Source organism: Danio aesculapii, chromosome 3 (assembly GCF_903798145.1).
Source record: "Danio aesculapii chromosome 3, fDanAes4.1, whole genome shotgun sequence".
NCBI lineage: Eukaryota > Metazoa > Chordata > Actinopteri > Cypriniformes > Danionidae > Danio > Danio aesculapii.
The window spans coordinates 13739337-13762515 of record NC_079437.1 but is presented as its reverse complement, the minus strand read 5'-3'; the positions used below and the strand labels follow the sequence as shown (position 1 = coordinate 13762515).

General features: G+C 32.4%; 1 protein-coding gene across 1 annotated transcript; it reads left to right on the top strand.

The window, feature by feature from the left end:
• Positions 1 to 1436: 1436 nt before the first annotated feature.
• On the top strand, positions 1437 to 21014 carry pitpnbl (phosphatidylinositol transfer protein, beta, like). The gene is made up of 11 exons (XM_056453192.1): positions 1437 to 1515; positions 1944 to 1974; positions 2606 to 2751; positions 7405 to 7496; positions 7628 to 7635; positions 7803 to 7877; positions 9443 to 9526; positions 11225 to 11302; positions 13849 to 13956; positions 17305 to 17427; positions 20151 to 21014. Exons 1-11 carry the CDS (start codon positions 1496 to 1498, stop codon positions 20196 to 20198), a joined length of 813 nt encoding a protein of 270 aa, XP_056309167.1. The 5' UTR covers positions 1437 to 1495; the 3' UTR covers positions 20199 to 21014.
• Positions 21015 to 23179: the final 2165 nt, after the last annotated feature.

Sequence of the window (23179 nt, the reverse complement as noted above, 5' to 3'; positions counted from 1 at the left end):
ATCTGCTCTTATTGTAATTTTTCACATTTGACGATCGTAATTCACCAGTAACCTATATAATTTATGACCGTGTTTTATATTCATGTGCATGAATTACCATTCGTTATCATTAATTCTTTGCTTTGGATGACAAGGGTAATACATTTTACCTTGCTGGATTTATTGACTGACTGACTGACTGACTGATTGATTGATTAATTAATTAATTGATTGCAGGATAGAAAAAAATAGAATATCGAAGAAAAGTCCATTTATTTTGAATAGGTGTTTCAAAAAGTGAAACTTGTGTGTTATATTAGTTCACTACACACAAAGTGAAATATTTCAAGCCTTCGTTTGATTCAATTTTAATGATAATGGATTAAAGATGAGAAGAAAAATGCAGTATTTCACAAAATTTGAATATTTCATGTGACCAATAAAAAAAGGAACTTAAATGCATGTTATCCTTCTAAAACTGTGTTAATGTACTGTATTATGTCCTCAGTACTTTGTTGGGCCTCCTTTTGCACTAATTACAGCATCAGGACAGTGTGGCATTGAGGCGATCAGCCTTTGACACAGTTGAGGGGTTATTGTAGCCCAAGTTGCTTTGATATCGGCCTTCAGCTCGTCTGCATTTCGGGGTCTCTGTTCTCTCATCTTCCACTTGACAATAGCCCATAGATTTTCAATGGGGTCAGGGTGGGGTTTCCCTTTTTGATACAAATTGTTGAAATAAATATACTTTCCCTCGATATTCTAATATTTTGGCACATACCTGTAGACCAAACTAGTGATAGATAGATAGATAGATAGATAGATAGATAGATAGATAGATAGATAGATAGATAGATAGATAGATAGATAGATAGATAGATAGATAGATAGATAGATAGATAGATAGATAGATAGATAGAATTCAATTTATAGATAGATAGATAGATAGATAGATAGATAGATAGATAGATAGATAGATAGATAGATAGATAGATAGATAGATAGATAGATAGATAGATAGATAGATAGATAGATAGATAGATAGATGAATAGATAGATAGAATTCAATTTATAAATAGATAGATAGATAGATAGATAGATAGATAGATAGATAGATAGATAGATAGATAGATAGATAGATAGATAGATAGATAGATAGATAGATAGAATTTCATTTATAGATAGATAGATAGATAGATAGATAGATAGATAGATAGATAGATAGATAGATAGATAGATAGATAGATAGATAGATAGATAGATAGGTCAAATAATCTAAAACAATTAATAAAGTACAATAGCCTGTTATGACCAAAACAAACAAATCACACCCACAAAATCTGCCAAAGAGGAACAGAGCTGGCTGCAGAAATCCCACGAAATTCCCTTCCCATCATGGTCTCCCTCCGCAGACCCCCGCGCGTCCTCTTCACGCCCCTCTCCAGTGGTGACGCGCGCGGCTCATTTCCGGCGACCGCAGTCTGTTGTTGAATGTACCGTTCTGTCCAGATTCGGGATGGTACTCATCAAGCAATAGTGAGTGGCCTTTACAGCACACACCAGCAGGATTCAGTAACGTTACGGCTAGATCTCACAGCTCGCGTCTGTCGTTTTCTGCACCTGTTTCTAGACGGCATGTTAAACGGTGAATTATGTGCCCGTGATTTTGATGTGCTGGTCAGCGCTAGCCGCTTAGCCTGCCTGATACAGCATTATAGTGTGTTTTATGGACCGCGTCTCCAACAACGCCGCTATATAGGAACTCGAGATAATATGTGTGTTTATCGAGTATTTAATAAGAGTGACATTGAGTTAAATAAACGCCGGTTTATGACACAATAAAACGGCTAACACCGCTAACGACACGCCCGTTATACAGGCGCAGCGCGATGCGGTGTCCATGATATGAAACCATAATAATGATTATTAGTTGGTTTTTAACCTCTCTTCACTTCTCTTTCCAGCCAGGTGCTGTTGCCATGTTCAGTAGAAGAGGTAAGAGACAAAAACACTCTGTTATTACACTAACGTTAACCGGCAATTAAGATGAAGTTGGTTTTATATTCACACATTTGGACTTTCATCCTATTATAATTTATATAAAAGTATTATTTGCTAATTCTAAACAGGAAAATCATATTAGCAGCCAATGATATCAAAGTACAACGCTGTTTACTGTAAATAAAATAGTGCTAATGTTGTTTTGAGGCTGGAAAGGCATCCGCTGCGTAAAACACATGTTGGATAAGTTGGCGGTGCATTCCGCTGTGGTGACCCCGGATAAATAAAGGGACTAAGCTACGGAAAATGAATGATTAATGTTGTTTTGAAGACAAACTTTAAATTTGATTTCAGACCAAATATTCAAAGTGGCGTCACAAATTGCCACTGTTTATAAAAAGAATGAATGTCCAACTATATAACCAACTGTTACAAGCCGGCAGCCATGTCTTCATTAATAATCACTGGTGCTCTCTGTGTTCCTTCTATCGCTTAAGTAAATATTTGGACAGCTCCCTTCGCTTTAATGGAGTCAGCAGCACCTCTACTGCATTAGCATTGCTTGTGTCTATTGTGTGGCTGGACAGTTGACATTGGTCATTTATGTAACACAATCCCGCCCCAGTACCAGGTTGGCCAACTGTACTCGGTTGCAGAGGCCAGTAAGAACAACACAGGGGGAGGAGAAGGGATTGAAGTTCTTCGAAATGAACCGTATGAGAAGGAGGGCGAGAAGGGCCAGTACACCCACAAGATTTACCACATACACAGGTGAGAAGGAATGCATGTGGATGGGCTTTGATCACTGGTAGGGTAAAGCTGCTTTTTGAGCTTATCAGCGAGATAAGATTGTGTTCGCAGAATTTGTGCCAGTGGTACTTGCTGATGCTCTGGTTAGGTGTTGTGAAATATATATATATATATATATATATATATATATATATATATATATATATATATATATTTTTTAAAGGGATTGTTAAATAAAAAAAATGAAAATTCTGCCGCCTTTTTAAAAACCAATATGAGTTTCTTTCTTCTGTTGAACACAAAAGAAGATATTTTGAGGAATGCTGGTTCTGGCACCCATTGACTTCAATAGTAGTTTCTTACTGTGGAAGTTGATGATTTTCAGCAAAATATCATCTAAGAAAGAAGCTTATAAATGGTTAAAAGCACACAAAGGATAGTAAATTGTGTTAATATTCATTTTTGGGTGAACTACAACTTTAAAATGGTCAAAATTTTAAAAAGTAAAACCTTTTACATGAACCAAAATATCTATATTTCCTATCTACGCTGTTATTTTGTTGTAGAATACTTAAAGCATGTCAGGTTGACAAAAACATTAAGGAGCAGAGTTTTATCCAGTGTTTATAATATTTGGAGAGCACCACATCAGCATATTAGTTTTTAAAATGTATTTAGAAAAAAAGATAAAGAAAAGAAAAAAAAGAAAGAACAAAGCAGTTGTCATAAGGGTTACAAAATCAAGTCACAATAAATTTGAAGCACATTATCACATATTATCATGATTTCTGAAGAGTCACATGAAACTAAAGACATTTCATTTTAAACATTTCAAACATGTCATGCCAGTAAAGCAATTATTGAATTGAATAGAAAGAAAGAAAGAAAGAAAGAAAGAAAGAAAGAAAGAAAGAGTGAGTGAGAGAGTGTGAGTATCTTTCTAGCGGCACAATACATTAAATTAACGCCTGTCACAAAAAGAGAGACCAATAAAAACATCTGTGATGGGCTTGCAAACACACACACACACACACACTTCTCGATTATTATAATTGAATCATTGTAAATGATTGTAATCATTATAAAATGTTGATTGTTATGATACATTGAATAATAATATGATATATTAAATAACATGATAAATTGAACAATGTGATATATTATTTAATTATATATATATATATATATATATATATATATATATATATATATATATATATATATATATATATATATATATATATTTTTTTTTTTTTTTTTTTTATTTATTTATTTATTTTTTTGCTTCTACTATTTACTGTGTATTATTATATATATTTGTTATTTTTTTATGTAAACTTTAGAAATGCTTTGGCAATACATTTGTAACATTTGTCATGCCAATTATTAAATCAAATTCAATTGAGAGCGAGCGAGAGAGAGAGAGAATTTAATTTTAAAGCTCTTTATTAAAAAAATACAAAAACTGATTTACAATATACTTTATAACCCACAAAAAAAATTACATTACAACAATTAAAACACAATTATAAGAAAGGTGTAAAGAGTATTTCTCTTTCAAAAACAGAGCAAAATACTCCTTTGTTACACCATTTCAATTCAAACAAATTATGATTATTTACTGGCTTGTAGAAATGAAAATCATTTAATACTCTAGATTTTACAAGGGCCGAAAACAAAACAACAACGTTTTGCCCAGACATTAGTTCAATCTTGTTTTTTCTGCTCATGTATATATACTGCTAATTTGGCTTGACCCAAAATAAAATTCAACAATTGACATTTATAACGTGTCCTCTTTACAGAAAGAGAGAGAGATTATTATTATTATTATTATTATTATTATTATTATTATTATTATTATTATTATTATTATTATAAATGAATCATTGTAAATATACTGATTTTTATTATTATTTATTACTGTTTTATCCAGAAATGTTGATTGCTAAATGTTAAGTTTATTCTGATTCATTATTATCTTTTATTATTATTTTTCATTTATTATTATTATTATTATTATTATTATTATTATTATTCTTTTACTACTACTACTATTTACTGTTTACAATTTTTTTAATATGTGTGTTACTTTTAATGTGAACTTTATAAATGCTTTGGCAATATGTTTGTAACATTTGTCATGCCAATAAAGCAATTATTAAATTAAATTGAATTAAATTAAATTCAAACTGAAGACTAGGGTAAAGATGCTGAGAATTCTGTGTTTGTGATCATGGGAATAAAGTGCATCACACAGAGTTTATTTTCACACAATCCTTTAAAGTGTTTTATGTGTTTTTGTTGTAATTTTGTTTTCTATGATATAAATGAAGAGGAAAAGGATCTTCTTTCAAAAGATTTAAACATGTTTAAATGGCCCCAAATTTGTTATTTGTAGTCAAACATCTTGCCAATTTTTGCAGTTTACTTTCTAAAAATAATGTATTTGACAGATTTTTTTGATTATAAGCAATAAAAAATGTGTTTCACCATCATTAAGTGTTTAGATTTTAAAAAGTTTGTAGTAATATTGAATATTAGTAAAAAAGGTTTTTTAGTTTAAACCTAATGCGAGTGAGAGAGATTTTTAGTTATGAATTTAAGATGTAAAATTGTGTATAATTCTATTTAAAGTTTAATTTAAAATAAAAAACGATTTTAGATTTATACTTCTATTTTTTTTTATTTAGATTGATACTTTTATTTATTATTTTTTTTACTGTATTGGCACTGCTCTGTTCTCAAAGGTTAATTGTGCATTCATGTTGTATTTTTTGGGAAATGTGTTTTATAATACTTGCCAATAATTTTATTAACGTTTTTTTTCACTCTTTCTTTACTCGATTAATAATGACTGTTGAGTTGACTTTATCAATATATTATTTTTGTATTGTTTAAATATTCTAAGTCTAGTCATGTAGGCATGGGACGGTAGACGTTTCCGACTGTATGATAACCTTGGATAAAAGATATCACAGTATCACGGTATTGTGATTACTGCTCTAAAATAAGTTCTTTTTAAATGTCTGGGTAAAAAACATCACCCTTCCCCCCCATTGAATACATTATATTTTATTTAAGGAAACATTTAAAATATTTTGGAACAGTAAACATGTCAGGCTAAATAATTAAAATAAATCATTGACTTCTGCTTTCCTCATTAGTTTCAAAAACACAAGATTTATTTAAAACACATAAAAAAGCCCTTACATATACCTTAGGCACAGAATAACAGAAAATCTTAACTGTTTCAAACCTTGACTTTTTACAACCGGTGTAAACCTTGAAACATTTATCGTCCAATGCATAGAGCAGGGGTACCCAAACTTTCTCGTATGAAGGGCCAAAAACCAAATGTCACTGATAGCCATGGGCCGAAGATAAATATACAAACTATTTTACATTAAAGTTGCTATGGGTAATTTCCTAATTCATATTATTTTTTCATGGTATTAACAAATAAATAGAAAACTTTACTTTGTATCGTATTAACTAATGCAGTAGAACTTTTTAAATTATAAATTATTTTAATAAAAAACATAAACAATTATATTTATAACATAGTGGAGTTGAATCCGCTAGTCAAGCAGAATCTGCCTTTACCTTGATTCACTCACCAAAGTCTCTGCATTTTCCATATGCGTTGTATGTACATTTTAAACTAAATCTGATTAATTTACACCCATTTAAATTGAAACATTTAATTTCAGATAGCTTTTTTGTAGCTTAACAATAAAACAAACAAATAAAAGGTTCAAATTAAATTCGAAATGACAATCTCTAAACCATTCTCAGATGGGATGGCAGGCCAAATCAAAGGTAACCATTGGCCCACTTTGATCCACGGGCCCGAAATTGAGCATCTCTGGCCTAGGGTCATGTGACATTGTTCAAAAGAACTCCTGTTACCCAGGCAAGTACTTGCCGAAACGTGTAGGTGGAGATTTATGGATTAGCCTTGTTGACAGGCTTTATAATCTTTTTTTGCATGTCTTTCGAGTGCCTTGGACTTATAATTTCACTGTTCATCTTTACAAATCCCTTACTCAAAAAGCACAGACAGTAATTACCCCTTTTTTGTCATTCAACTTTTTTTTTTATTTTGAACTTATCCCACATAACCCACATATATCCCACACAATATAAAATTCACAATAAAAAATCAACGTTCAGAAAAATAATGTAAACAAATTATACTAAAGATAATAACAATTGACAACCCTTAAATTTTTCCTTTACATGCTCTCCAAATACTGTAAAAATCTACCCCATTTCTGAAAGAATAGGTGGAGTCCTGAAGTTTTGCAAACATATGTTCATATGATGCAGTAGAAGTCATCAGCTCAATCCAATCCTTAAAAAGAGGGAGTATCTGAGTTCTTCCAATTTTGCAGCACCAGTCTCACAGCCATAATACATCCTTCAACGACTAAGCCCAGCCTGAGATTTGGATCCCTAAAGCACTTTTTGTTTGATTTTTTTTAATTGTGCTTGCTTGTTTATCAAACAAAAGTATCATATTTGAGTAAAATTCTGATTAAAATCTAATACTTAAACTTACAAATAGCCTAAAAAAAATTCAGTGTGGTTGCTTGATTCATTTGCCAATGTCATCATCGAGATGAATGTAACCTTGCTTAATGTTTCAAATATTGATTTGTCTTTTTACAGCAAGGTTCCCGGTTTTATTCAGATGTTTGCCCCCGAAGGAGCCTTGGTTTTTCATGAGAAAGCCTGGAACGCCTACCCATACTGTCGCACTAGTTAGTGAACACTTATTACTTTGTGCATGTGTTAGTAAGTGATTTCAGTAACTGAATGTGATTCAGTGATTCAGTAAAAAAAAATCTATTGTTTTCTTTCCCACAACCGAATCGATCACGGAACGCTGCAGTTGTTACAGTAAGTGTATTTTTGAGATCATCACGCTCTGATCATATTAGACTACTCGCAACTCTTTCTTGCTGAATCAGAGTTTAGTCAGCATGCCTCACTGCTTGACTAACTACTGTACCAAAAAACAATGGATTCGGTTTGTCACGCTCTCCTTGTGCCTTTTTGCTTTTCAGAATGAATACATGAAAGATGATTTCTTCATTAAGATTGAAACCTGGCATAAACCAGACATAGGAACAACTGAGAATGTGAGTTTTTTTTTGCTATAATATTTTATATTTTCAATTTCTACACATTGAAATGCAACGCTTTACATAGTTTTTTTTTTACAACAATAACCTTGCTGCCTTTACAAATTATACAAAGGTTTTATTTATATATATATATATATATATATTTATATATATATATTTATATATATTTATATATATATATATATAAATATATATAAATATATATATATATATATATATATATATATTTATATATATTTATATATTAGGGCTGAGCGATTTGGCCTAAAATCAATCTCGATTAATTGAACATTTTAACTTGATTACGATTAATGAACGATTATTTTATTCATTTAAAAAAATTGGCCGTATAGTTCACTGGCAGGTTTAGTAAATATGCTCACATACAGTATTACAAGTGAGAGATTTTTGAATGAAGGCTGCATTACTTGATTTTAAGTTAATTGAAGGAAACACACTATCTACTATCTATGATCATTTATTGAACATCAACGATGAACAACTGCAATTTAAAACACACATTGCCTTAGACCAACAGTCACTGTCATCTTATAAAAAAAGTGAAAATAAATCAGCGGCCTATATTTGAGTGAGCAATAAATTTTGTGCACAAAGAGGTTTGCATGCTCTTATTACATAGTTTAGTTTATTTATTTATAAAGAGCAATAAAACAACCGTTGTTGGCCATTGTGTAACCATTGTTACTGTGTAACAAGACACCAGATAGGTACAACAGGAACAATTTTCTCCCAATTTAAAACCTGGAAAAATTTTATCGATTGTAGGTTCCGAATGTCGAATTTAATTTATCGCCCAGCCCTAGTGTATGTATGTATGTGTGTGTGTATATATATATGTATATATATATGTATGTATATATATATATATATATATATATATATATATATATATATATATATATATATATATATATATGCTCCTCTTTTTTTGGTTGATTGTAATCTACATAGAAGTAACTATTGTTATCATACTGAGTAGAAGGTACATCAAATGTGTATTGAAGAGTGTATCAATACAGAACTGTGAGTTTGGAACTGCATTGTCCACTCAAAAATGATTCATCAGCATCTTCCTCTGTTAATTCCACATGTTTGATATAACTGATGAAAAGACTTGAATACATGCTGTTTAGCTTTTATGTATGTATGCAAGTTATATTTTCCAATAGCATGCTTGAAGAATGCAAAATGGAACAAATTCTTTATGTGATGTCAGTGCAAATGCGATTAGTTCGGAAAAAAGATTGTTCTGATTAACAATAAAACAAACCAAAGACACGGTTGGGGGAAAAAAAGAGCAAATAATTCCTAAAAAAGTCCTTTGAAGCCATTAATTAAGATGGATGGTTTGTGAACATGCGGACATGTGCCTTATTCATTCAATTTAACTGCTGTTTCTATGGTGACAGCTGCTTGTGTCTTCTAGAAAAGAGGCTTGACTTCAGTTTTTTGCTCATACGGAGGTTTTAAATTCAGATTCAGGACTTATTTGTAAGTAAATGCCACTTAACCTTGTTTGTAATGTTTCTCTCATGCAGCCTCATGGTCTTCCTCCTGAGGAGTGGGAGGACATTGAGATCGTTCCCATTGATATAGCCGATCGCTCTCAGGTGGATGATGTGGTAAGTTCAATTCGATACTCAGTTTTTCCATATCATATGAGCATAGTATTATTTATATTTTTTTCATTCATTTTCGTTTATATTTAGGCATTAAGCATTGGCTTTTATCCAAAGTGAAGCCATTCATCATAAAGAAGCAGATAATCATGAGAAGTACTAGTTTCAGACAATGTGGAGAAAGAAAAGGCAGAAGAAGTTGTTTGTTTGTGTTCTATTTCTTTTGGTTGCACTTTATATTTCTAAAAGAATACTTGTTATATTCATATTCTATTTGTCACATCCACAGTCATAGACTTTATTATATGCAGTGAAATGCTAACACAAGAGCTTGTGAACTTAATAATATTAACAAAAATAATATAACAATAAGAATCTAAAGTATATAGAAATAGAAGTTATGCAATAGAATTATAAAATATTTAAAGACTTTAGAGACATAGCATGTGGCTGTAAAAAAAAAAGTACACAGTATAAAAATATGAAAGTGCTATCTGTAGCTATTAACATTAAGGGGATACTTCACTCAAAAAAACGAACATTTTCTCTTCAGCTGTTTTCATATCTTTATGAGCTTCATGTCTAATGTATGTATATACGATATGTATATCTTTATATCTGATGATCACAAAATAGGTTATTTTGAAAAATGCTGGAGAACCAGTAACCATTGACTTCCATACTATTAGTTTTTCCTACTATGGAAGTCAATGGTTACCGGTCTCCAGCATTTTTCAAGATAACTTCTTTTGTGTTCGACAGAAGAAAAGAAACTCAAACAGATTTGTGACAAGTGAGTTGTGAGCAAATGATGAAAGACTTTTTAGTTTTGGGTGAAGTAGATAGAATCCTATTCCGTTCCATGATGACAGTATTGCTTAATTATTTTATTATTCTTAATTTATTTACGTTTGTATTTAGTCATTAAGCAAATGCTTGTATCCAAAGTGACTTGCAAATGAGGGGAATACAACAAGCCGTTTGTCATAAAGAAGCAGATAATTATGGGAAGTGCTAGTTTCAGCCAATGTGGGAAAAAAAGCCAGAATATATCGTTTGTTTGTTTTCTATTTCTTTTTTTTTAGTTGCACTTGCAGTTTAGAGAGATGAGTTTTTACCATTGTACTTATTTTATTGACATATTAAAGGAATAGTTCACTCAAAAATGAACATGTACCCTCCGACAAGTGTTTCAATAACTTGATGAGTTTGAACACAAAAGAAGTTATTCTGAAAAATGCTAGAGACCTACTGTATAACCATTGACTTCCATAGTAGTAAAACAAATACTATAGAAGTCAATGGCTAACGGTCTCGAGCATTTTTCATATTAACTTTTGTGTTCGACAGAAGAAGGAAACTCAAACAGGTTTGTGGCAAGTGAGTTGTGAGCAAACGATTACAGACTTTTTAGTTTTGGGTGAACTCCCTTTAACAAACTTTTCTCTTTTGACCTTATCTTGTAAGTTCTCTCTTATAACATGCCATGTGGAAAAGAAATCAAGTATTGTCACGACTCATCAGCACAGCTAATTACTGTTATTATTGATCGAATCTGCATCCATCTATTGCTCTGTCATTGTCTTGAAGAGGAGAGACATTAAAACTTTGGGTTCAAATGTTATTAAATATATGAATTATGAATTATATATATAAATTATATATATAAATACTCCCCTCTTCATTTCTTTTATCCCTCAGGACTATAAGGCAGAAGAGGATCCTGCCATCTACCACTCAGAGAAAACTGGGAGAGGACCTCTGGGACCCGAATGGAAGGTGCTCAAACACACAACAACACAAATGTACACACATACACTTGAAGACAAAGATATTAGCCCTTATATGAAATTAATTACTTTTTCAAATATTTATTTTCCAAGATTAGCAGTACATAATATTTAACAGTTATTTTTGGAAGAAATTAGTATTCACCTTAAAGTGCAATTTAAAGACTTAACGAGGTTAATAAGATGTACACATGGGGACTTTTAATTTTGATTAAGCCCACTCAGGTGTTTCCGGTGAAATATTATGCTGTTATAAACTTGCGTGTTTAATATCTGATTTGTTTAAAATGTGATCTTCACTGCCTGATTGAGTTACAGTGTAAAGTTGCGCTGCAATAAATTCCATTGTGCCATGCGACGTCTTTAAAATATGGACATTTGTTTTACTACATTTATTTTACATTTTCAATAGATTTTCAGCTCTTGTCTGCTGCTCCTGAGAGCACTTACATATAAACAACCTTTCATTTTGTTTTACATTCAAACAACTAAAAGAAGATTTTAGTCTATTATATTTTACTTTATAATATTTTAATTAAATTACGTTATCGATGTTGTAAAAGAAATCTTATGAAATTGATAAGTCACATTAACATTTCACCGGAAGTTTATCGGTGACTGAAAAACACTTGCCGTGCAATATAGACAATTAGGTTAACTAGGCAAGTTAATTTAATTGGGCAAGTCATTGGACAACAGTGGTCTGTTCTGTAGCATATTGTACTTAAAAATAAAAATAATAAACCGCCAAGGTCAACATTTTTTCCCCTTTGAGAAATATTATTTATAAAAACCGAAAAGAAATGAGACTTTCTCCAAAGTAAAGATATAATAGGAAAAACTGTAAAAAATCTGTTTATTTATATCTAAAAAAAGAATCAAAACGTTCACCAGAGGGCTAATTTTCTCTTTATCTGTTTATTTATACTAAATGAGGGTGAAAAATGACGTTGGCGGGACGCGCATTTCAACATACTAGCCAGTTTAATGGGTCATTATGATTCATAAATTTTATATCTAGGAATGGGATGATAACCATTTTCAAGATATATCGCGATTTGGAAAAGTCAAGGTTTTAAAACCAGCAAAATTTTCTGCTATACCGTTGCTAAGGTATGTGTAAGATTTTTTTATATAGGACAACAGCATCTCCAGCAGAAAAACAGCCATTTTAAATTGTAAATAAATCAGAAGACAGTCAATTATTTATTTTGGCTATTTATTTTGTTTAAATTGTATAAATGTTTCTTAAAATAAAATATATTGTGTTTAAAGGGGGAAAAAGGTTTTATTTTTTACCCAGACATTTAAAAAGAATATATTTTAGAGGTGATAATAGCAATACCATGATATTTTTATCCAAGGTTATCATACTGTCAGAATTTTACACCGGCCCATGCCTATTTGTATCACTTCGCAGGTAGTTGCTAAAAATTCCCTCCTCTAATGAGAATCTCAGCTGCGAAAAAAGAATGTGACTGCTTCAAGTGACCAATTGCACTTATTTATGTATTGCCTGCCCATGTATGTGTAAGCAAAAAAAAAATCACATCAGTTCTGATATACACCGATTTCAGGCCTCACTCCTGTGTGGAAAAAAAAATCTGATATGAATGGGATACGTGCATTTGCGTCAACAGTGTAAGCATGTAGATGTCATTTTCACCTGTTAGTGCTAGTCGTGACAAATGTTAGCAAATGTCATCAACTCTGGCGCTTTCCAATGAGGGAAAAAAAGAGTGTCAGGACCAGTCAAAGCAGACTATAGTATCTTTTTTGCTATTGATGACTCTCGTTAAGCATTTGCTGTCAATAATGATGCACATACTGAAGTAACTCGTAAATATGACATAGATGAATTGTATCTTTAAGTACAAATCAAGTACAAAGAGTTAGATTTACTTTTTTTGTCCACTTAAAATACACTTTTAGCAAACGTTTGGGTTTGTCATTTTACTTCGGTGTAGGGAAAAACATCATTGTGTAAACTCTACACTGTCATTAAAGTGAAAGTATGACATCTAAAAATGGAAAAAAAGGAAATAGTTCATCCAAAAATATAAGTATGCTCTTCGATTACTCACTCTCATGTGATTTCCAAACATTTTGGAGTTTCTTTTTTTCTGTCGATTACAAAAGAAGATGTTTTGAGGAATGTTGGAAAACAGTAACCATTGACCTGCATAGTAGGAAAAACAAATGCTAGATAAGTCAGTGGTTACCGGTTTCTAACATTTTTCAAAATATCTTCTTTTGTGTTCAATAGAATAAAGAGAGACAAACAGGTTTGTGACAAGGGAAGGGGGAGTAATTGATGACAATTTTTATTTTTGGTTGACTTATCTCTTCAATGTGCACTGCTTTGAAAGTGATGTTGAGTCTTATGAATTAAGAGCGAGGGGTATCGATGAAACCCATATATATCAGTAATCATAAGAGATTCATTTAAATGTATGTCAACACTGTTTGGAAACATTAAATTAACCTAAAGAGCGATTATTTACAAAAATCAAGCTATCTTTTTGTGTTTTGCAGAAAGAGCTTCATAATGGTAACTGTCCCTATATGACGGCGTATAAGCTAGTGACGGTTCATTTTCGTTGGTGGGGTCTGCAGGGACGCGTGGAGAACTTCATTCATAAGGTGAGTCAGCACTACTGAAAAGGACTATTTAGCCAAAAATGAAAAATTTGCAATATTTTGCTCAATCTCCACTAGTTTCAACCCGGGGTTTCTTTCTTGTTTTGAACACAAAGGAAGATATCCAGTACTGAAGAATGATGGGAAAAAAATGACCATTGAATACCATAGTACTTTTTGTTCCACCTATGGTTGTCAATGTCTGCTGTTACACTTGACCTTGAAGATATATTAACTTGTTATACTTATACTTGAAGATATATTAACAGTATAACCTTATCAGGGCTGCCAACTCTCATGCATTCTGCGTGAGAGTCACGCAATTGTCAGTATTCTTATGCTCTCATGCCGCATCCATATTCTCACGCAGAAAAATCATCCCTGTCAAATATTTTTTCCGTTAAAATAAAGACAGTTTTTCTCTAAGTTGTTATTCTCTATGTGCGACCGAACCAACGCCGTTGAAAGTAGTGTAATCTAAATCAAACTGACGCATGCACGGAAAAACCATACCCACGCGCCTCTAGCACCACTCCTGCTTGAAGCTGACACTGCTTGCGTTTCCGCTCCCGGTTTGAAAACCCCGGTTGTGAACATGCATGCCAAAAAAATGTGCAGCAGGTGTTGTGCCGAGAAACGCACCCCTGCCATAAAATGCACCCCTTTTATAGACTTTCATTGGGATTCTCAGTCTACATGAAAACTAAAGGTCATAATTGATTATACCATAATATTATCAACAATAAATGAAACACATTTTTAAAACACACTAGATTTACAAATAAATGTGAAAATCTGTAATCTTCTGTAAGGGAAGGGTTCTCTCATATTAGTGTAAACGCTGTTATTAAAGGGCACCTATGGTAAAAAATCTACTTTTCAAGCTGTTTGGACAGACATATGTGTAGGTATAGTGTATAGACCGTCATATTGGGGTGAAATAAACACACCCAGTCCTTTTTTTTTTTTTTCAGTTTAACAACATAAAAACGGTGGACCAAATGGAGTGGTTTTGAGAGCGACCGCAACTTGACGTAGGAGTGCGGTCCCCCCGCCCACCGAATTAATTGACAGCTGCACGTATAAACATGTCTCTGTAGTCACGCGTGTAATCATATCAACAAGACCAGACGTGCGCAAAGCAACCGGGAATAAAAGGTGTGTTCAGTTTGCTAGGTTCATCAATCCTCATCAAATGTGATCAAGAGTGAGTTTTACAAGTTTAAAATGTTTTAAAACAGAGCATGTGTGTAATGAATTACAGCGATTCACTTTAGATTCACTTAATCAGCACGGCCGCGTGTCAGAACAATTATAAAGGAAGACGCTTCAATCTCGGTTTGTGGGTGTTAAATCAGGTTTATTTGTACATTAATATAAGAGATATCCATAAAGCAGTGGAGATTAACTTGTATCCTGTCACATTTGCATGCAATAAGTGCAAAGCTAAACGCGCGCGTACGTGCGTGCGTGCGTGCGTGTGTGTGTGTGTGCATGTGTGTGTGTGCGTGCGTGCGTGTGTGTGAGAACTTTGTAACAACATTGTGTTTGACTCATCGTTGCAACTCCACAACAAATGCATCAAACACTCATTGGTAAAGTTCTTACTGTAGTATTTCTCACACACATTACGTGAGATCTGGTTCCTTCTTGCCTGTCTGTTGTCTGAGGCAGCCAAGAGCAGAGATTAAGGCACACTGATAGGCACGTGAAAACGGTGGGCGTGAAGGACTAGCCTTAAAGCCACAGTGCACAAAAAACGCTACCTGATGGTCAGAGCTATAAAATAGAAACTTGTGACAGGTATAATAGTAATCTGATGGGTGTTTTAAGCTGAAAGTTGACAGACACATTCTGGAGACACAAAAGACTTCTATTAAATCTGGAAAAAGAGGTAACCTAGGTGCCCTTTAAAAAAATGATCAATTTAAGTTAATAGATGCACTTTTCAGAGAGGATGCGTTTTATGACTGGGGTAACAGCCTTAACAGGTGTCAGCATGCAGTGAGTTTTGGAAGTCGACAAAATTAAAGTTAAATAATATGATGATTTTATTTTGACTAAGCATAGCTCCTGATAGATTTTTTTGTATGAAGCAGAAAGGAAGGATGAAGTCAGGGAGTTTAGACTTAATAAACCTAATTCTTGGCCATGAGTCAGGTCTGACAAAACACACAACAGCTTGTCTATAGAATTTCATTTGAATGAAATTAATATTCATTCATTCATTCTCCTTCAGTTTAGTCTCTATTTCAGATGTCGCCACAGTGGAATGAACCATTACGGCGTATGTTTTACACAGCGGATGCCCTTCCAGCTGCAACCCAGTACTGGGAAACACCCATTCACACACACACACTACAGCCAATTTAGCTTGCCCAATTCACCTATAGCACATGTCTTTGGACTTGTGGGGGAAACCGGAGCACCCGGAAGAAACTCACACAGGGAGAATATGCAAACTCCACACAGAGATGCCAACGGGCCCAGCAAGGACTCGAACCAGCGACTTTCTTGCTGTGAGGCGACAGCGCTAACCACTGAGCCACCATGCTGTGCTGAAATTAATATATTTCAGCAAAAGATTTCTTAAAAGATCTTAGCATATCACTCCCACCGGCAGCTTTACATTGTTTTTCATTTTTTAAATTTAGAATAGAATAATTGTATAATAGTAAAAATACTTTGATTTTTAATAAATATTTTATAAAAAGTATTTATTAAAATAATATATTTATAATTTGTATATATTCATTAACAAAACGGGGCGTGGCTTGGGCCATAGGGGAGGGGCTAAACTTCTCACTCCAAGCTAAAACCAAAAGTTGGCAGCCCTGACTTATACATCTACTTGACCTAATATAAACTAATAAAAATGTATTTGTAAGATTAACACTATTTTAAGTATTGTAAAATCAAATGTTAATAAATACGGTAATATATATTAAACATGAACTAGGGATTGTTGTCTTAATAATATACATTAAAAAAATAATAATAATAATATATTTTTTTAATGGTTAATTAAATTTAAAATGGCTTTAATATTTTTTGATGTAATTTATTTTAATGGTTAAATGTATAAATATAAATTAGCTAAAAAAAAATTCCACCATTTTTCAGAATATTTTGTTTTGTGCTAAAAATAAATCGGCTGCATCCACATGTGTAGTTCCCAAATTAGGGTGAACTATTCTTTTAATTCCTGTAGGCCCAATGTATGAAAAATGTTATGAAAAGTGAATAAATGTAAACGGATTCAGTTTTCACATTTAGCTGCATGAAAATCTGTCAACTGTTGTAGTAAAGCATCAAGTCCCCTCAAATATCTCTCTCTTTCTCTCCGAGTAGCAGGAGAAAAGGCTCTTCACTAATTTCCACCGGCAGCTTTTTTGTTGGCTGGACCGCTGGGTGGACCTCACTATGGATGACATTCGCAGGATGGAGGAAGAAACGCAGAGGGAGCTGGACCAGGTATGCATTTACAGAAATCAATCAACAAAAACAGAAAGACCGCAGGGTATTCAGACAGGTGGATGCAGGATGTCATTTACATTTATTCATTTAGCAGACGCTCTTATCCAAAGCAACAGATTACATATCGTCAATGTCATACGAGATGATTTCATATGTAGAATTGTAATTGTATAGATATTGACTAGTGTCTACTTTGATGCTTGAAACTAATGGTGCCGTGTAATGCAGTTTTTTAGGAGGATTTATTATTGTGTAGTGTGCAGTGCTGGGACGAGAATTTACGTTTGGGATTAATCAAGTAAAAAGTATTATGATTTTGATGTATGGGTAATTTAATGTCAGCAATATCACTTTAATTGTAGTATATCTTTACTGAATTACTATTTACTGCAAGTATGGTATGACAATGCTGGGTTTCTGCTGTTGTTAAACTTTTGGGTTTGTTTTGATGTTTTTAAAGAAAGGAAATGTCTTTTGCTCACCAAGGGTGCCAAAAAATCAATTTAAGTATAATTTAAAATGTTATTTCTTTTCATTTTTGATCTTTGTTTGTTTTATCATTCTCGTTATTATTATACTATTATCAACTATTTGAAATTGTAACATTTCGCTTGTAAAATAAACTCTTGTAAATATTATTTAATAAGCTCGACCCAATATGAACAATTTGTTAGTTTGTAACATTGTAATATATTAAGCATTGTTAAACCGTATATTAATAAATACAGTAACATATATTAAATCTAAACTAGGAACGGGATGATAACCATTTTCAAGGTATATCGCGATTTTATATTATATTTATTTATTTATTGATTTTATATTATTTAATTAATAATATAATTTTATTTATTTTATTTAATTTAGTTTTTATTTATTTATTTATTTTATAAATTATTTATTCATTTTATATATTATTTATTTTATTTAATCTAATTTTATTTTAGATTTTGTTTTTATTTAGTATTTAGTTTTTATTTATTTTGTTATTTTATTTATCTATTTTATATTATTTTGTTTGTTTGTTTATTGTAAATTATTTTGTTTTGTTAGTTTATTTTATATTAATTTGTTTTTATTTATTTATTTTGTTTTTATTTATTTATTTTATATTATTTTGTTTTAAAATATTTATTTATTTAATTTATTTTGTATTATATTATTTTCTTGTTTTTATTTGTTTTATTTTGTTTTAATTTATTTTATATTTTATTTTATGTTTTTATTTATTTCCATTATTTTATGTTTTCATTTTATATTTTATTATTTATTTTAGGTTTTATTTTTTATTTTTTTATTTTATAATTTATCTATGGAATTTATATTTTTATTTATTTATATTATATTATTTTATGTTTTTATTTAATGTTATATTATTTTGTTTTTATTTATTGATTTTATATAATATTTTATGTTTTTATTTATTTAATATATTATATTTTATGTTTTTGTTTAATTATTTTACATTATTTTATGTCTTTATTTACTTATTTTGTATTATGTTCTTATTTTATTGGATATAGTAGTATTAATAAATAAACTTTTATTTTTTAATTTATGGAATTTGTGTTTTTATTTATTTCATATTATATTATTTTATGTCTTTATTTATTTTATATTATATTTTATGTCTTTGTTTAATTATTTTACATTATATTATGTCTTTATTTACTTATTTTGTATTATGTACTTATTTTAATGGATATAGTAGTAGTATTATTTTTTTTATCTAAATGCAAATGTTTATTGAAATTGGGAAACTAATTTAATAAAGGGTTTTGCAAAAATATAAGGCAAGGCAAGTTTATTTATATAGCACATTTCATACACAGTGGCAATTCAAAGTGCTTTACATAAACAGGAATAAAAGAAAATACAAGTATAAGAGAAATAAAAACAAATAATAAAAATGGTAAAAAAAAAACATAAAAACAGATAAAATGTGTTATAAAAGAATGAAAAAGAAGAGAAAAACATAATAGTGCGATCTGTTGGATGTAGCACAGTGCTCATTCAGTAAAGGCACAGCTAAACAGATGCGTTTTCAGTCTTGACTTGAATGTGCCTAATGTTGGAGGACATCTGATCATATCTGGAAGCTGATTCCAGCAGCGAAGGGCATAGTAGCTGAAAGCCTATTCACCCTGTTTTGACTGAACTCTTGGAATTTCGAGTTTATTTGATCCAAAAGATCTGAGTGATCTGTTAGGTTTGTATTCAGTGAGCATATCTGTAATGTATTGAGGTCCTAGGCCATTTAGTGATTTATAGGCCAGTAATAATACTTTAAAATCTATTCTGAATGTAATAGAGAGCCAGTGTAAAGACTTGAGGACAGGTGTGATGTGCTCTGATTTCCTGGTTCTGGTCAGAATTCTGGCCGCAGCATTCTGAATGAGCTGCAACTGTCTTTTTGGGAAGGCCAGTGAAATATAATATAATATAAAAAGGTTTTTCTTTTTTTTCTCCCTTTTCCTCCTCAAATTTGGTTTTACCTCTGTTAATATTCAAACATGGAATAAAATAATATATTTCTAAATTAATTAATTAATTGTAATGTTCATCATTTTTTAAATTTACATTTTTAATCTTAATATTTAGTTAATTTTATTATTTTAAGTAAATTCTCTTAGATTATATTTAGATTTTTTGAACTTTTGAATGGCAATCTTGCCACCATGTGTCATTTTCACAAAAAATCTGTTTGTTTGAATCTTCAGATGCGTAGCCAAGGGTCTGTCCGAGGGATGAAAGCAGGCGAGGACTAGAGCAGAGCGCCTGAAGAATGGAAGAAAAACTAAATAGGGGCTACTTTTTATTTTACCTCCTTCAATCCTCATGGCCAATCACAACGTGCCACATCATTAAGCCCTCCCAAACAGGAAACGCTCATCCTTTTACCCAGGACATGTCCATTACCATGAAGTGCGAATGCGTTTGTGTGAATGCTCAGAGAGTATGCATGTGTATCCGTGGTTTGTGCAGTCTGACTTTTAAACCTCATCATTTGCTGCCAAATTCTTTTTGGACTCGCTTACGACGCGTTAAGTGATACCGGCATTTCTTTTTATAATTATTAAGTATTATAACTGTTTAATGGTTTATTTGGTTCATTTTGCAACCATCAGCTTTTTACTGAGTGGAGTAAACGAATCCCGAGGAAACATTTCACCACATGTATTTTTGACCATAAAATAAATGACTACGTAATTTACTTCTTAATTCTGTAAAAAAAAAACTTTGTCATGGTGTTCAGGAAATCTCGGTGGAAACTTGTACATGCCTCAAGAGGTAGTATCATTGATGTCAGATTAGAGTTTGTTATACTCGCGTGGCTCAAAGAGTAAACGGTTTTCTGATTTGGTTTAGTTCGGTTCGGCACTGATCGCCGTGTGGACGTAGGCGAATGGATACGGTTTCATTTTTAAACTGAGTGCAAGAGCCTTGAAACCCCTCCCACCTTTGACTGACATGCCGCAGGCCACGCCCCTCCATTTGTGTGCGGGATGGTCTGAATTTTTGGAGAGTGTGACGTACAATTTACAATACTGTAACAACAAATAAAAGAAAACATCATTGACTACCATGAGCTGTCGGCATCCTTTGATTCCTCTGTGCTGTCGGTTTTAGTTTCCAAACTTTCTTTTATTCATCCATTTGTTTTCTTTTCAGCTTAGTTCCTTTATTAATCAGGGGTCGCCACAGCGGAATGAACCACCAACTTATCCAGCACATGTTTTACGCAGCGGATGCCCTTCCAGGATGCAACCCATCACTGGGAAACACCCATACATTCTTATTCACACATGTGCACTATGTACAATTTTAGCTTACCCAGTTCACCTATAGCACATGTTTTTGGTCTTGTGGGGGAAACTGGAGCACCTGGTGGAAACCCACACGAACACGGAGAGAACATGCAAACTCCACACAGAAATGCCAAATGACCCAGCTAAGGCTGGAACCAGCGACCACCTTGCTGTGAGGCAACTGCGCTACCCACTGTGCCATCGCGCCGCCCCTTTCCTGTCCATTATGTCACATATTTCTTTATATATTTCTGCATTGAGAAATATCAAGACCTCTTGTAATTTAAAGGGATAATTCATGCTTAAATAAAATTTCTGTCATCATTTACTTTGTTAACCTTTCTGATGTATTTTTTTTTTGTTGTTCTGTGAAACAAAAGGAGATATTTTGAAGAATGCTGAAAACCTGTAACCATTGACTTCGATGGTATTTGTTATTTTAAAGTCAGTGGTGGTTACAGATTTTCAACATTCTTCAAAATATCTTTTGTGTTTAATAGAACAAAGAAATTTATAAATGTTTATAACCACTTGAGGGTACTAACCCTATAAGTATTTTCAAATGAAAGCAAATTTTGTGTTTCATTTGGAAATCACGATCCCATACTCTGCAGGAAGAGCGGAAAGACACAACAATCAAGCTGCTTAAAGTCCAGTGTGAAGTTTACAGAGTCAGTGATGGTTTGGGGAGCATGTCATATGCTGGCGTGGGTCCATTGTTTTTTATCAAGTCCACAGTCAACGCAGCTCTATACCAGGACGTTTTCGAGCACTTCATGCTTCCTTCTGCTGACAAGCTTTTTGGAGATGATGGTATCCCTGTTCTCAGTTGGCCAGGAAACTCACCTGACTTAAACCCCATTGAAAATCTATGGGCTATTGTCAAGAGGAAGATGAGAGAACAGAGACCCCAAAATGCAGATGAGCTGAAGGTCGATATCAAAGCAACTTGGGCTACCATAACCCCTCAACTGTGTCAGCCTGATCACCTTAATGCTACACCGTTTTGATGCCGTACTTAGTGCAAAAGGAGGACCAACAAAGTACTGAGGACATATACAGTACACACATGAATTTTCAGAAGGCCAACACACGTTTAATATCCTTTTTCTATTGGTCACATGCAATATTCTAATTTAGTGAAATACTGGATTTGGGACTCATTCGAATTGAATCAAATGAAGGCTTGAAATATTTCACTTTGTGTGTAGTGAACTGATATAACACACAAGTTTCACTTTTTGAAACAAAACTATTGAAATAAACGGACTTTCCCTCAATATTCTATTTTTGGCACACACCTGTATAGTTGACAACAGGTATAGTGTTAGACAACAGCGTCCTCTTGAGGCTGTTTTCATACTAACGACTTATTACATTTCGTTCTTGGTGTATTTTTTTCATCAAACACTCCAGATACTCCGGATAACACAATTAGCTAAAGCTAAAATGCATTGTCCCGGATTATGGCACTGTCAACATGAACGTCCATTTTGTGGATCTAAAACAGGTCTATATTTCGAAAGTAAGTTTTAAATATTGAACCAACAAACAAACAATTATTAAATTAACATTTTTGTTTCTGACTTTCCGGCATTAACGTTAATCTATAATGTAAATATCTCTTTGACAGGCAGTGGGGGCAGCGAACACGGATAATAATCATGTAAAGGTAAGCTGTTTTTGGCGGTTAAACTGACTAATTTGCGGTTTACCCATTGAACTTTTTTGTTGTTTAAAAAAGCACTGTAATACGACGTTATTTTCTTGACAAATTCACTAAGCTCATGAAAACAGAAGATGACCTGGAAGAGAAAAGAAAATTTAGGGCACCAAAAAAGTGATTTAGCATAAATTAGTTAGCATTAAGTAGGCTACACTAAAATATGCAAGGTAAGTTACCACACGTTGTCCAAACACAAATCGATAAGTTTACTCAA

Coding starts and splice junctions, on each gene's coding strand:
- pitpnbl (XM_056453192.1), top strand. CDS start 1,496: ATGGTACTCATCAAGCAATA. Junction 1,516..1,943: donor ATGGTACTCATCAAGCAATA/GTGAGTGGCCTT, acceptor TTCTCTTTCCAG/CCAGGTGCTGTTGCCATGTT. Junction 1,975..2,605: donor TGCCATGTTCAGTAGAAGAG/GTAAGAGACAAA, acceptor ATCCCGCCCCAG/TACCAGGTTGGCCAACTGTA.